Raw genomic sequence first — 15070 nt, forward strand, 5'->3', positions numbered from 1 at the left:
AATTTTTATGTTCTGATCCTTAGGGTTTCAGTTTCTGGTGTCTATAGTCTGTCTATTATATGCTATTTAGTACTTGTACCATTTCAAATTACAAATTGGTCGAATGGGATGTGATCCCAACTAAATTAACGTTCAGAGGCTTGTCTTTAAACTATTTAGTACTTGTACCATTTCAAATTACAAATTGGTCGAATGGGATGTGATCCCAACTAAATTAACGTTCAGAGGCTTGTCTTTAAACAAAGCCTGAGAGGTACGCTTCTTCAATTGCCTACCATCTCAATATAATATGAGACACCATGACTTACAACGTGCTTAGCACACTCCATCTTTTCTAGTCGGGCAATACTAATGGGGAGCTCGTGGATCTAGCTTGGAGGACGAGCCACGGTGCCGCCTCCTGCTAGCTTCGCATGGAGTATTAACAACGTGATCCCAGGAGTCGGAGCGCTCCCTCCCCCGCTTCAAGCTCTCACCCAAGCCCCTCCGGCTACGCCTCACTCGGTACTTCTTCCACCTCCCCTCCCTGTAGGGGGGCGCCATGGGGCCTCGGCGACCCAGTTAACAGTGAAATCGATCGCAGCATGTCGAGGCATCTGGGCAGCGGTTGGGTCGGTAGTTGGGTGGATGGTTTGGTGTGGGTAGGTTGCACGGCATGTTAGGGTTCGGTCCCCGAAGGACAGGGAGTCAGCCGCAACGCCGGTCAGGCATCTGGGCCGCCGTCAGATTCGTAGTTGGGTGGGTTGGCTAACACGACATCATTCTTAGATATGTGTCAATTGGCTAGGGCGAGTTTGTTCGTTTCTTCAGATTTTGTTCATGAAGGGAGAGCTTCTAATGGAGATGCTCACTTATTAGCTAGAAGGTCTGTTTATTGTAAGTTAGGTAGACAAGTGTGGTTTATGTGGTTTATTTCACCACCTAAAGGCATTTATAATTATGTATCCTACAAGTTTAATAAAAGGTGGTATTTCCCTAAAAATAAGATATGTGTTAATTACATTACATTATCCCTGAATAGTGGATATATGTGACAACATTCCTTTTTTTATGTCACTCTGGAATGGAAGGGAATAAATTGTACTAGTCCATCCTATATGCGAGTAGATAATTAAACCAACGCTAAATTTAGTTATGTCACAACTCTGTCATCTACTGAGTTTCCTATATCATCTACATGGAAACCTTGATATATCCTACTTGATACCTCTTATGCCATGGTATGGCAAGGGGGAAGAGCACCCCTATTTATAGGTGCTCATGGGTGTTGTGGTATTGTTATGTGGCAACTTCTACACTCTTCTTTACAAAATATTATCTCTAGAATGTTTCTCATCCTTATCCAACTATGCAAAATATCAAATTCTAGAGAATTCTTGCCTTACCATGAAGCATGGCAACTCCCCTCTCTTGCAATTTTCAAATTATTCTAGAACCTTCTCAAGTATGCATTGTTATTTTCAACATTGATGATGATACTTGCAATGGGAAGGTGGACACTGGATGTACCTCATTTCATCCACTTCCTGGCTATTCTCTCTATTTTTACCACAGTGGTTGTCTCCCACGTTTTCCAGCTTGTTGATATCGTTGTATATGAATCAAACTAATTTCTTTAGGTTTTGTGATCTGCTGATTTTGTTGTAGATTCTTAAGTATATTTGTTTCCTATTTTGCAGACATCTCCAAGAGACAAAAGCAAAAGTATTTAACTGCTTTGGTCCTGCTACCAACATTTGCCTTTAATTTCACTAATTTTCTTATTACGAACAACTACCATCCGAAGCAAATAATTGATTAGGTAAACATATCACTTCCTCATATATAGGTGTTAGAAATAATCCTTGTGTTAGCTTACTTATTTAGTATTAGTCTAGTCTGGATACCATGCTGTTTTTGCCTTGGTCAGCAAGGTAGATCCTTAATCAACAAGATCAGTCACTTGTCAACAACCTTAGCCAACAAGTAAGTTTAGCAGCTGCCACGGACAGCAAGTAGTCAAGTTGATCTTTTCAAATCGCTGGACAACAGTAGTGGTGTTAGATCTCCACTATATGCAAAAGAAATAAACTACAATTTCTGCTCCTCCAGGTCAATAGCAACACATGCCTCATCACCCGCCAGGTCAGGAACACATACCTCATCATCCGCTGCAAGGAGTGATCTGAAGCTAAAGCGGGAGATGGGGGATGAGGAGGAAAAGGAACTGGAGGACGAGAAGATCATGAAATGGGAGGAAGGTGAGAGGAAGGACGAGAAGATTTGGTTGATCCTTTCACTACTGAGGAAATTGATGAGGTAGTCAAGCACCTACCCTCAGATAAGTCACCGAGGCCAGATGGGTTTAACACAGACTTTATTAAAGCATGTTGGCACATAGTAAAGAATGACTTTATGAGCTATGTTTTGCCTTTCAGAGGGGAGAAATTACTTTACAAAGTATCAATGGCTCCTACATAACTTTGGTTCCCGAAATTAATAATCCTGAGGCTGTTAATGATTTCAGACATATCTCTTTACTGAATATCTCAGTAAAGATAATCACCAAGCTGTTGGCAAATAGATTACAGAAGCATATTGTAAGTTTGATTCACAAGAATCAATATGGGTTCATTAAATCAAGAACAATACAGGATTGCTTGGCCTGGGCTTATGAATATATTCACATCTATCAAAAGTCCAGAAAAGAAATAATTGTGCTGAAATTGGACTTCGAGAAGGCCTTTGATAAAATTGAACATGATGCCATGCTCAGGATTATGCATCAGAAAGGTTTCCCTCAGACTTTGATTTCTTGGATAAAAGACACTTTTAGTACTGGCACCTCAGCTGTCCTCCTTAATGGAGTCCCTGGAAAAACATTTCATTGTAGAAGGGGGGGGGGGGTTAGGCAGGGGGATCCACTCCCCCCCCTCTCCTTTTTGTCCTTGCAGCAGATCTACTCCAAAGTCTACTGAACACAGCTAGGCAACAAGGATTGCTCAGATTACCCATTCCTATGCAACATACCTCTGATTTCCCTATACTGCAGTACGCGGATGACACTTTGATCATAATGGAAGGTTGTCCTGTCCAAATCTTCTTCCTAAAGAGCTTGCTAAACACTTTTGCTGCCTCTACCGGCCTTAAAGTTAATTATGCAAAGTCCATGATGGTTCCCATTAACATTACTCAAGACAGAATTCAGCATCTTGCAAATACTTTTGGCTGTTCTGTTGGCAGCTTTCCATTTATCTATTTGGGACTCCCTCTCTCTCTTTCTAAGCCGAATGTTGAAGATTTCCAGCCTGTTGTGGCCAGATGTGAGAAGAAGCTTCTAAGCACCTCGATTTATCTCTCTCAAGCTGGAAGGCTGCAGCTAACAAACTCAGTTTTCTCTTCTCTTCCAATGTTTACTATGTGCACTCTTTCCCTGCATAAAACAGTGATTAAGCAGATTGATAAGTTCAGGAAACATTGCTTGTGGCGAGGTGCTGACATTAATGACAAAAGACCACCAAAAGCTGCTTGGAGTTTGGTTTGTCTCCCAAAGGATGAAGGGGGTCTTGGAGTTCTAAAACTTGAAACTCAGAATGAAGCTCTCCTGCTCAAATTCCTGCATAAATTCTACAATAGAGCAGACATTCCTTGGGTCCATCTGGTTTGGGAAAAACATTATCCGAATGGAAAACTCCCTAGTCAAACAAGAAAAGGGTCATTCTGGTGGAGAGACATCTTAAAATTAGTTACTACATTCAAAGGGTTAGCTACTGTGACTCCATTTATTGGAGACACCTGCTCTTTTGTGGAATGATCTTTGGAGTGGTAGGGTCCCTGCACAGGCCTTCCCTGAGTTGTTCTCCTTTGCAAAGCTCAAAGATATTTCTCTCAGTGGCGCGGCTGCAGCTCAATCTTTGAACACTCTATTCCATTTGCCCCTCTCGGAAAGTGCCTTTCAGCAGTTGATCCTCTTGGCATGTGATCTTCAGGATGTTGTTTTCAGTGAGGAAAAGGATGTTTGGTCCTATATTTGGGGGTCTTTTCAGTTTTCATCCTCAAAGATATACCGTCACCTAATTGGTAGCCACAATATAAACGTGCTTTTCAGGAAAATTTGGAAGACCAGATGCCAACATAAGGCTGACTTCTACAACGTGATGCAAACTACGGGATGCATTCCTTAGTTTGCCTCGCGCACAGTGGATTCGTACCCAATGCAAAATTGGTCGTCTCCAACAACGCGAGGCAAAATCTCCTTTCGCAACCACTGCTCCTCCCTCCCGCCGGCTGCCGGTGCGGACCCGCCCGACTCGCCTCCTCCTCCGCCCCAGCACGCCTCCTTTGCCGCTACGCCCCTCCGTGGCCGCCGCTGTCCCGCTCGCCTCGAGCAGGGAGCAGAGGAGGAGAGGAAGGGGCGGAAGGTGCTCGACGCGGGTGCGCAGCCCGTCCCGCATCGGCCTCCGCGTCTGCGAGGCGCGCGAGGAGCGAGGCAGCCTCATCCCCGGCCGCGGCGCCTCCGCCCGCCTCATGGAGGGAGGGAGTGCGCCGGCCCGCTCGTTGCCGAGCCGCGCCGCTCCCGAGCAGGGGAGCAGGGGAGGCCGACAAGGGGACGCCGCCCTCGCCTGCTCGCCACCACCATCGAAGCTCGCCAGCGCCCCTCCGGCCCGCTGCACGCCGTGCGCGCCACTGTGGCCTCGTACCCCGCGGGCGCCGCCACCGCACCGCGCGGCGGACGGGAGCCGAGCCGTGACCGCGCGCTCGGATCCGCCCGCAAGGCCCGCCGCTGGGGGCGGGGCCCCTGCTCCACCGCAAGGTCCGCCCAACGAGCGCCCGCGAACTCCGGCATGGTCACACGGAGGCCGATACCTGGGCGGCGTGGACGAGCTCGTCGAGCTTAGCGGATACGGGATGAGCAGCGCGGGCTCGCCACGACGGCCGGCTCAGCCGCACGGGCTCAGCGTCCCTCCTCCTCCCTCCTCTCTGCCAGGCCGCCGCACAAGGGAAAGGGAGGGAACAGGGGCGTCGTGGCGGACGGAGCGGACGAGGCGAGCGGACGGATCGACGCGCCACCGCCGGATCGACGCGCCGCCCCCGGATCTTCGCGCCGCTGCCCTCGGATCGATGCGCCGCCCTCGGATTGACTCGCCGGTGCTGCAGCCACCCTTGCTTGCTGCCGCCACGCTGCTGCCCGCCGCGGCCGCTGCTTCACCCCGCCGCGCCGCTGCCGCTACTGCAGAGGAGGGAGGGAGCAGAGGAGGGGCGGCGGGAGAGCACCGGCCCGGTCCCCGGCGGCCGTGGCCGCGCTGCTCTCCGCCCCCGCCGTTTGCCTTGGAGGAGAGAGGGAGTGCATATTTGCATCTCCTCTCTCTTCGGAAGGCAGTTTACCTCAGGTTTTGCATGCTCTGTTGGAGGAGGAAACAAGAAGGCACAGTCGCCAGCGGGAGGCAAAAATTCTTTTGCCTCCCGCTGTTGGACTCAGTCTTAGCACATTGTCTTTTTTTGGTTACTACTAAGGGACAGACTGAGCACACGAGGTTTGCTGAGAAGAAAAGGAATGGATCTGCCATCCTATGATTGTTTTCTGTGCTCCCATTATTTGGAGGAAACTCAGTAACATTTGTTTCTAGACTGTCCTTTTGCTCAGAGATGCTGGGAGATTCTTGGACTTCAGATACATTGAAAGCGATCGGGTGCTCTAGCCTAAGAGGGGGAGGGGGTGAATTAGGCACTCTAAAATCCTTAACCTATGGCTCCAACTAGTTTGCACAAAACTTAAACTAAAACAAGCTATCTAGATGTGCAACTACGGTTCACCTTAGTGTGAAACCCTCATCCCAAAAGAGTTTTGCAACCTATAGCCAATCCTAGCAAGATACTACACTAAGAAAGTAAAGGCACACAAGTTGCAATATGAAATACGGAAGCTTAAAGGGAGGGATGAGAGAAAGCGAACTCTCGACACGAGGATTTATCCCGTGGTTCGGTTTGCCACAAAGGCGCCCCTACGTCCATGTTGTTGAAGCACTCACTAAAAGTATCGCTTCCCGGCAATCAAGTCTCTTCCGTGAACACAATCACGGTCACATTGATCCCGATCTTCACTAAGGGAGATTGCCCATGAAGGAGAGGTCTCCGTCCCCCGCACAAAGTCGTCGTCGCCGCTCCACACCAAGCCGGAGGGTCGTTGACTTGCCGGCGAGCCACCAAAGCTCCAAGGATGGCCGGCACACCAAGATACAAGGATGGTTCACTCTAGAACCACAGCACAAGGATCTAAACCTTGCTTGATCACTCACTTAAGAGCTAATCTTGCACTAACACTCACAAAGCTTGTGCTAAGGACTAAGGATTTGGACTCTATGCTCTTGGATGGCTTGGAGGTGTTCTTGGGTGTGTGTGATGTCTTGGGACTCCAGCAAACTCAAAATAGCCGGGGTGAGGCATATATATAGGCCACCAACTCAAGAGAGCCGTTACTAGCCGTTGGCTAGTTTTCTGCGTAGGCATCGGAACTTCCGGTGCATAGGGCATCGGTTCTTCCGGTCACTCTGCGCTTTGAAGTAGCCGTTGGCCTCTCTGACACTGCTGCAGCAACTTCAGGGACCATCGGTTGATCCGATGCTTAGGCGTCGGTTCTTCCAGTGACACTTGATCCGCAAATAGCCGTTGCTCTTGCTGATGTCATTGCACCGACGCCTTGCTCCGACGCACCACCGGTTCAACCGGTGCTGAAGGCTTGGCTGCTGCACGCTTGACAACGTCTCTGGAACATAGTACGTTCAATGCACCGACGCTTCTCTTGACACCGTCGGTTCAACCGGTGCTTCATTCTTTCTTCACTTGATCTCTAGAGGCGCTCAGTCTTGCACCAAAGCCAGGCCGTCGGATGTTCCGACAACCATCGGATGCACCGATGCTATAGGCATCGGTTCTTCCAGTGCTACTGATTTCAGTAGAACTCGTCCAATTCAGCGTTTCTTTGAGTTCTTTCTTCGTGTTTTACTTTGCATGGCCTTTGTACATCATCCCTGGGATCTAGAAATGTTCACTCAACAAAACCATTAGTCCCATTGATTGCGTTGTCATACGATCATCAAAATCACTCGAAATGGCATGAATGGTGCCATGTTTGTTACATACATGATCATGACCCCCTTCGAATTTTTGAGAGCTTCATCAATCAGCTGAGTGTTCCTTTTGCTCTGGATGTTATTATCATCATGTCGTGGTGCATTTGAATGGCGAGGAATGATTTGATCTTTAAGAATATGGCTGCTTCCATTTCTTCAGTTAGGAACAGATTTAAGTCAGAGTTTGCTCTGGTTGTGCTTAGAGCAAAACCATCTGCCCAGCCTGCTCTTTCCTCATGGCTGCAAGCCTTACTGTAACTCAACTTATTTTTTTTCATTTCTTTCTTTGTTTCTTGAACCTTTTGCTGGACTTTTGTTTGCTCTGTATCTGTTTTTTTCTATTATAATATATTTATCCAGTAGGGGCTTTGCCCCTCCTGTTCCTTCAAAAAAAACAAAGGTGAGAGGAAGGCGCGGGAGGAGATTAGGAAGGCGCAGGAGGAGACCAGGAAAGCGGAGTTGGACAAGACGCAGGGGGAGATCAGGAAAGCAGAGTTGGACAAATGGTAATCGAATGCAAGAAAGATGAAGCATCAGTTGGACAGAAACAACAAGGCGGAGGAGAGGAAGGAGCTGGTGGGCGCGAAGAAGGTGATGAGATCGAAGTCAGCAAACCATAAAGCTCAGGTTGTTTCATCTTCTAGCGCGTGGTGCCACTTGTCATCGCTGCTTCGGCGTCGAACGGTTTAGTAGCTTCTACTTCCCATGTGTAGGTTGAAGCTGACTTTTGGGTTGGAGGATGAACAGGTGATGGGATTTGGTCTTGCTGCGTTGCCATTTAATCACGAGCTTGCGAAATTTGCAATGCGGTGTTGGACGTCTCACGGTTCAGTAGTTACCCTTATTTCTCTCGCTTCTGCATTTCAGAGCTCGACGAATTCTATGTTGTTCACCTTTAAAAGGCAAGGAGGAGAAGGTACTATCCAAAAGATCCCAACCCCCCCCCCCCCCCCCCGCCCCGCGTCGACAGCTCCGGCGGCGGCAACCGTCCGGGCGGCGGCCCGTGGTCGAGCCGAAGCCGGCTCCGCCAGCGCCCCCCCCCCCCCCCCCACACGACTTCTCTTTTCCCTCTCCCGCCTCCTTCCTCCTCCCACCCTTCTACCTCGCCATGCCTCGCCATCGCCGGCAACCGGGGTCGGATCCAGCCTCCTCCTCGCCGGATCCGGCCCCCCATGGCCGGATCTACGTCGGGCTGGACAAGCACCGTCGGCTCAGGTGTGCAGCGTCGCCGCCGCCGGTATGGGTCGGGCGGCGCTGCATGCCGCCGCCCCGTTCACCCTCGAGTGGCCGGGGCCATGGTCGCGCCGTCGTCGTCGCCTTGGGTGGCCGGGGGCCATGGCCGCCTCGTCGTCGCCTCCTTGGGTGGCCGGGGGCCTTGGCCGCACCGCCACGGACTCGGGTGGTCGGGGCCCTTGGCCTCGCCGCTGCCTCGGGTGTGAGCCGCCGCTTCCCCTGGGTGTGGTGCCGCTCGCCTAGGACGGCCCTCGCCGTGGGTGGTTCGGGGGCTCCTGGCCGCGCCGCCGCCGGTGGGCGCTCTGCCCTTCGCCCTGGCCGGTTCTTCTCCTCGCACCGGCCTCATCGGGGCCGGTGGCCGGTCGCCGCCTCGTTCCTCACCACTCTCGGTGGTTGTTGCTGCCGTCCCCGTGGTGTGGTCCGGGTCTGTGGCGGCGCCGCAGCTTGCTTTGTCTGCCGTCGGTTCTGGGTTGGAAAGGGGTGGCGGCGAAAGCTTTGGTTCCGCTTGCGGACCGATGACGACGACGCCCTCGTGCGTCGTTTACCTTGTTGAAGGCATCATCCTTCCGCCCTTTTCCTCACTGTCCGGCTAGTCTTCTGGGTGAAACCTAGATCATGTTGGTCGGACGACGATGGCGCCTGTGGCGTCGTTTCCTTTCTGAAGGCGTTGTCTTGGAAGCTTTGCTGGTGGTGGCCATTTGCTCTCCTCGGAGAGTTTCTGCTTCTGCGTCTGACTTCGCATCATTTCATCTACATCGTCCAGGTCGTGTTTGGTCTGCGGAGTCTCTTCACTGGCGGATGCTTGCCGCCGTCATCGCTTTGGGGGAAGTTTGTTCGGGCAAATGCTTTGACGCCATGGTTGGTTTCTTCGGGCGGATGCTTTGCCGCCGTATTTGGTTGATCGGGTGGATGCTTTGCCACCTCTGCTGGGTCGTTGACCTTTGCACCCTAGACGTTGTTGATTCTGCTTGCAGGCTTAGTTGTAGGGTTCTGGAGGGTGTTGTGAGTCGTGCTCTTTGTCATCCCCGTGTTGCTTTGCTGCTGTTCTGGTTGTGTTCCCTTGTTTGTGTTTTTTCAGTGTTTTTTTTCTTTTAGTCCTTTGTGCTCTTGTGTTGGACAAGCTCTGCTTGGCTACATCAAGATTGTGTATGTAACTGATTTCTTCTTAATGAAAAACGTGCTCAGACACGATCGCGAAAAGAAAAAAAGAATTCAGATAAACATAGAACTCTATTGAAGTTTTTTTCACAAACGAACGGCAGCCTTACACCGAGAGCGCCTTCTCCGAGCAGTTCCACCGCTATGCCGACTCCCTCTCGGCGCGTGCGGGAGCGCTCGTCGTCTCCGTGGAGTACCGGCTGGCGCCGGAGCACCCCATCCCCGCGGCCTACGAGGACGCGTGGGTGGCGCTCCAGTGGGCGGCCACCCTCTCCGACCCTTGGCTCGCGTTCCATGCCCACCCCACGCGCATGTTCCTTGCCAGCGAGAGCGCCGGCGTGAACATCGCGCACAGCATGCGCGTGTCGCCGCCGATGGTGAGGACATCCGCATCACGGCGCCGGAGAGGAACATACGCGTGGGGCATGGCGGCGCTTGTCTTCGCAGACGGTGAGGACATCCGCATCGAGGGCATGGTCCCCCTGTGGCCCTTCTTCTGGGGCACCGAGCGGCTGCCGGCCGAAACGGACCGCCACGACTGTTCGGTGTTATCGTCGGAGTTCGTGGACACAGGACGCCCTCTGGCCGTTCCTGACGGCCGGCGCTGATGGCAACGACGACCCTCGCATCAGCCCGCCGGCCGAACAGGTCGCGTCGCTGTTGTGCCGGCGCATGCTGGTCGGCGTCGCCGCGAAGGACGTGGTGCGGGACCGCAGGTGTGCCGTTACACGGCATGGCTGCATCACAGCGAGAGCCGCCGCGAGGTGACGCTCCTGGAGTCCAAGGGAAAGGACCACGGGTTCCACCTCTACCGGCCAGGTTGCGCCAGCGCCGTGGCGATCATGGATCGCGTCGCCGAGTTCATCAGCGGGTGGGCGCCGTCGGTGATCGCCGACGCCGAAACGGAGCATTTGCATGCGCTGGAGACCACGGGCCGCATTTGCTGATGGGCCAGATAGCAAAGTCAGCGACAGCCCAGGGCTGATGGCATGGAATGCTTTGGTCCATCCAAAGGGGTTCATTTGCTCCAGCAGCTCTAGGAATCGCTGTGGCTAAGAGTCGCCTGTAGCGCTCATGGCCATCGCATTCTAAACTTTTAGCGCTTGTGTCATGTTGGTTACGATTTTTTTAATTGTATGTACTATAACATATGAATTCATTGTACAATTATTGCCAAAAATCATCTGACGAAATAGGAAAAGCCATGAGGGATTTTTTTTTAATCGAGACAGATAGCCAACACGGAAGATAACATGCCGTGTTAGCTGTTAGGTTTTGATACGGTGACGTTTCAGAAGATTATTCCGTCGACCATACTTTCTTTACTCATGCGTCAATAAACATTGGCATACAAGTATACAACTACATACTATTGCTGTGTTTGGTTTTTTACCGGCACGATTCCCGAGAAGAGAATCTCGCATGCATGGAGTACTAAATAAAGTCTATTTGCAAAACCTTTTCAGGGATGAGTGTAACTTTCCGAGACGAATCTAATGACGGTAATTAATCGATGATTTGCTACATTGATGCTACAGTAACCATCCTCGAATCACGCGGTCAAAGGCCCCATTAGATTCGTCTCGCGATTTACACGGGGGGTTGTGGATGTGGTTTTGTAATTAGACTTCATTTGATACTCTAAATTAGCGGTCAAAGCGTGCTACAGTAATTCCACGAAAAAACCAAACACGGCCTATATGTAAGAATATAGCTTTGCTATGGTACTATGAAATGACTGGATCTTTTTTTTAGGGCACATCTCGAGAGCTTTTATTCATTTGCGGAATCATTACAATCTCTGCTAGCAATCTCCACAAGCCAATCTGGGAGAAGGCCGGACCAAGAAAGAAAAGGGCTAGTCTCCGATGGCATACTCGCACACCTGTGAGCAGCCTAATTACCCTCCCTATATGAACAAAAAAAACATCAAAAGCTACAAACCCAATGCTAAGCTCTCTGATTTCGTGCCAAATTATGGAGATACCACCTCGAATCCCCTCTTCCGATCAAATGAGGTTCGCCACCGACAGATTGTCCACCTCCAGTATCACTTTTGTTGCTCCCTGCTCAGTGGCAAGCAGCACACCATCCCTTGCCGCCAAAGCTTCAGCCATCGTCACATCTGCAATTTTAGTATAGGCGCGAGCTGCAGCAGCCAAAACTTCACTCTGGAAATTTCTAATCACCACGCCACTAGCTCCGGATGTTGTCGCAGCAGCCGTGTTGATCTTGAGCCAGCCTTCCGGCGGTCGACTCCATCGGCTCCGGGACGTCGGCATACTCACCTCCTGTGCTGCAGTCGAGCACACCAGGTCCTCCAGCATTGCTGAGACATGCCTGAACGACGCCCTGGGGTTCCAATTTTCCTTTCCATGTTTCCGTGCGTTTCTTCCTGACCATAGGAACCAAACACCACAAATGATTAGGGCAGCATCAGCTGTTGGGAACCGTCCTGGAGTCAGAAGGTCCCTGGTCCATGTATTTGAATCATGGTTTTAAATCTCCGGCTAAGGGTATATAGCGGATGACTTCTAAAACAGTTATAGCGGAGGCTAAACCAGAATATAGCGGGCTATAGCGGGATATTTGTCATAGCTTGATGAGCCAAAAACAGCTATAGCCGGCTATAGCGACGGCTATAGCCGGAGATTTAAAACTATGATTTGAATGCATGGCTGGTATTTTTGATGCCGATTAAATCTTTTGCCGTCTGCCAGAAACTCCTCGCCAGGGAGCATTCGAAAGCTACATGAAATAAATCTTCACCTTCAGCTCCACAAGTATCACAAAAATCCTCTTTTTCCACATGTCTCATTTTTAGTTCCTTCTTGGTGGGTAAGAAATTGTTAACTGCACGCCACCAGAAGATATATCTTTGGAGGGATCTTAATTTTCCACAGTTGGCTCCATATGGCATCACCATTGGACGAGCCAGGCTCATTACCTGCGTTTGCTTCCTCCTGTCGCTGTTCAGCCTTTAAGACTCGATATGCAGACCGAATCGAATAGGTTCCTGTTCTTTCATAGTTCCACCCTATGGTGTCATCCATCATCCGTATCCCCTGCCTGATATTAAGTATCTCCTCCGCATCCCAGGGAACAAATGAGTCACGGACCAACTCCTCATTCCATCTCCTAGTGCCTTGGATAAACAGCTCATCCACATGCTCAAGATTTTTTTTGACGTGAAATCCACATGCTCAACATTGACATGTTCTTGCCTGATTAGTGGTTTCAGTTTCAGCGCCCCTGGGATCCAGTTGTCCTCCCATATATTGATTGAATTCCCAGGACCAACTCTCTTAGTTATCCCTTTCCGGAGAACGTCTTGACCATGCAGCATTGCCCACCATGTCTCCGACGATCTCTTCTTCCAAGTGGCCGTTAAGAAATCTCCATGAGGATAGTACTTCCCTTTGATCACCCTCGTGCATAGGGAATCAGGTCATGTGAGTAGCCGTCATCCTTGCTTGCCGAGCATTGCTTTATTGAACAGTGGCAAATCTCGAAATCCCATACCCCCTTCTCCTTTTGGAGCAGTCCTAGACCATTGTTGCCGATGAATTTTGTGGATCTAGGAGGTAATAGTTCACCCTTAATTATTAATATTTTTAAAAGAAAAAGATAAATTGGCAAGAGATTACCCTGTAACAAATCTACAGGATTTTACTCCAATTTTTTTAAAAAAAAATATTCTAGCGTGGCTGGCGTGCATAGTTGTTGTATTGTTTTTTTCAAAAAAAAAAGTTTAGCACGATATTCTTAGTAGCGTGACGCTTGTTTGCTGGTTGGTTGTCTTCTTTTTAATTCTCTAGCGTGACATGCATGTGTTCGAATAAAAAATAAAACGTGACATGCTGTAACGTGATACGAACGCCGTATATATAAGAAACTTCTGCAGAGACAAGTTGGAGGAAGTAAAGCTAGGTTGTCAAGTGCTAGAGCGCATATACAGCAGCCCATGGCCATGCAAACAATCATCAGTAGTGCTCCGGCTACTAGGAATGCTGAGTCTGACATCGTCGTCGATGACATGCGCCCGTTCCTGCGCACCTACAAATGCGGCCGCGTCGAGCGGCTCGCGCCCGACACCTTCGTGCCGGCCTCCGAGGACCCGGGGGCGACCGGCGTGGCAACCAGAGACGTCGTCATCGACCCCACTGCGGGCGTGTCGGTGCGCCTCTTCCTCTGTGTCGGCGCGGTCGCGACAGGCAAGAGGCTCCCGCTGGTCGTCTACTTCCATGGCGGCGCCTTCTGCACTGGGAGCGCCTTCTCCGAGCTGTTCCACCGCTACGCCGCCTCCCTCTCGGTGCGCGCGGGAGCGCTCGTCGTCTCCGTGGAGTACCGACTGGCGCCGGAGCACCCCATCCCCGCGGCCTACAAGGACGCGTGGGTAGCGCTCCGGTGGGCGGCCTCCCGCTCCGACCCTTGGCTCGCGCTCCATGCCGACCCCACGCGCATGTTCCTCGCCGGCGAGAGCGCCGGCGCGAACATCGCGCACAGCATGGCGGCGCGTGTCGCCGCCGACGGTGAGGACATCCGCATCGACGGCATGGTCCTCCTGCAGCCCTTCTTCTGGGGCACCGAGCGGCTGCCGGCCGAAACGGACCGCCACGACGGGCCGGTGTTCTCGCCGGAGTTCGTGGACACCCTTTGGCCGTTCCTGACGGCCGGCGCTGCTGGCAACGACGATCCTCGCATCAGCCCGACGGCCGAGCAGATCGCGTCGCTACCGTGCCGGCGCGTGCTGGTCGGCGTCGCCGCGAAGGACGTGGTGCGGGACCGCGGGTGCCGGTACGCGGCATGGCTGCGCCGCGAGGTGACGCTCTTGGAGTTCAAGGGCAACGACCACGGGTTCCACCTCTACCGGCCGGGTTGTGCCAGCGCCGTGGCGCTCATGGACCGCGTCGCCGAGTTCATCAGCGGGTGGGCGGCGTCGGTGATCGCCGACGCCGAAACGGAGCGTTTGCTTGCGCGGAAGGGCACGAACAAGACGGGCAGGACCGCATTTGCTGATGGGCCAGATAACAAAGTCAGAGACAACCCAGGGCTGATGGGTAAGAGTCGCCTGTAGCGCTCATGGCCATCGCATTCTAAACCTTTAGCGCTTGTGTCATGCTGGTTACGAATTGTTAAACTGCATGTACTATCCTATATGAATTCGATGTACAATTATTGTGAAATAAAATTAGAAATTTATTAATACTTTGTGTTGATATCTTAAGTTAAACTGTATGTTTTTTTAAAAAAAAGAGCCTTGATTTATTGCTCAGAGATAAAAATTATTGTCGGTGTTACATATCACCGGCTAGTAAATTTGTGTGCACGTCACTGGTTCGGATGGTAATGCAAGGATTCGACACAAAGTTTATATTGATTCGGGCAGAATGTCCCTATGTCCAGTTCGAGCTCTTGCGCTCTTGCACTCAGTTTGCAGTAGGAGTTACAAACGGGCGAGAGAGGGAACAGACTCCCGAGTCTCTGGTTGCGTGAAAGGGTGTGCGTGTGTGTGAGCATGTGAAAGTCCGGTCCCGTACCAAGGAATACCCCTCTCCCCCTTTATAGTT

At 51.3% G+C, this 15070-nt stretch overlaps 2 protein-coding genes across 2 annotated transcripts; both read left to right on the plus strand.

Moving 5' to 3' along the window:
* Nucleotides 1-2182: 2182 nt before the first annotated feature.
* LOC120662832 (probable carboxylesterase 2) lies at nucleotides 2183-10447 on the plus strand. The gene is made up of 6 exons (XM_039941899.1): nucleotides 2183-2240; nucleotides 7510-7615; nucleotides 9438-9492; nucleotides 9605-9976; nucleotides 10074-10216; nucleotides 10249-10447. The coding sequence occupies exons 1-6, from the start codon at nucleotides 2183-2185 to the stop codon at nucleotides 10445-10447; spliced, it is 933 nt and encodes a 310-aa protein (XP_039797833.1).
* Nucleotides 10448-13435: 2988 nt separating this feature from the next.
* LOC120658943 (2-hydroxyisoflavanone dehydratase-like) lies at nucleotides 13436-14706 on the plus strand. Its single transcript, XM_039937053.1, has one exon. It carries the CDS (start codon nucleotides 13465-13467, stop codon nucleotides 14575-14577), a length of 1113 nt encoding a protein of 370 aa, XP_039792987.1. The 5' UTR covers nucleotides 13436-13464; the 3' UTR covers nucleotides 14578-14706.
* The last annotated feature ends 364 nt before the right edge of the window (nucleotides 14707-15070 follow it).

The sequence above is a fragment of the Panicum virgatum genome, chromosome 2N (genome assembly GCF_016808335.1).
Source record: "Panicum virgatum strain AP13 chromosome 2N, P.virgatum_v5, whole genome shotgun sequence".
NCBI classification, from domain to species: Eukaryota; Viridiplantae; Streptophyta; class Magnoliopsida; order Poales; family Poaceae; genus Panicum; species Panicum virgatum.

Bases quoted from the DNA above. Each gene is read 5' to 3' on its own strand.
- LOC120662832 (XM_039941899.1), top strand. From the start codon at position 2,183: ATGGGGGATGAGGAGGAAAAGGAACTGGAGGACGAGAAGATCATGAAA. The intron at 7,616-9,437 runs GTAATCGAATGC...TTTTTCTTTTAG, and splicing joins AAAGCAGAGTTGGACAAATG to TCCTTTGTGCTCTTGTGTTG. The intron at 9,977-10,073 runs GTCCCCCTGTGG...TCGTGGACACAG, and splicing joins ACATCCGCATCGAGGGCATG to GACGCCCTCTGGCCGTTCCT.
- LOC120658943 (XM_039937053.1), top strand. From the start codon at position 13,465: ATGGCCATGCAAACAATCATCAGTAGTGCTCCGGCTACTAGGAATGCT.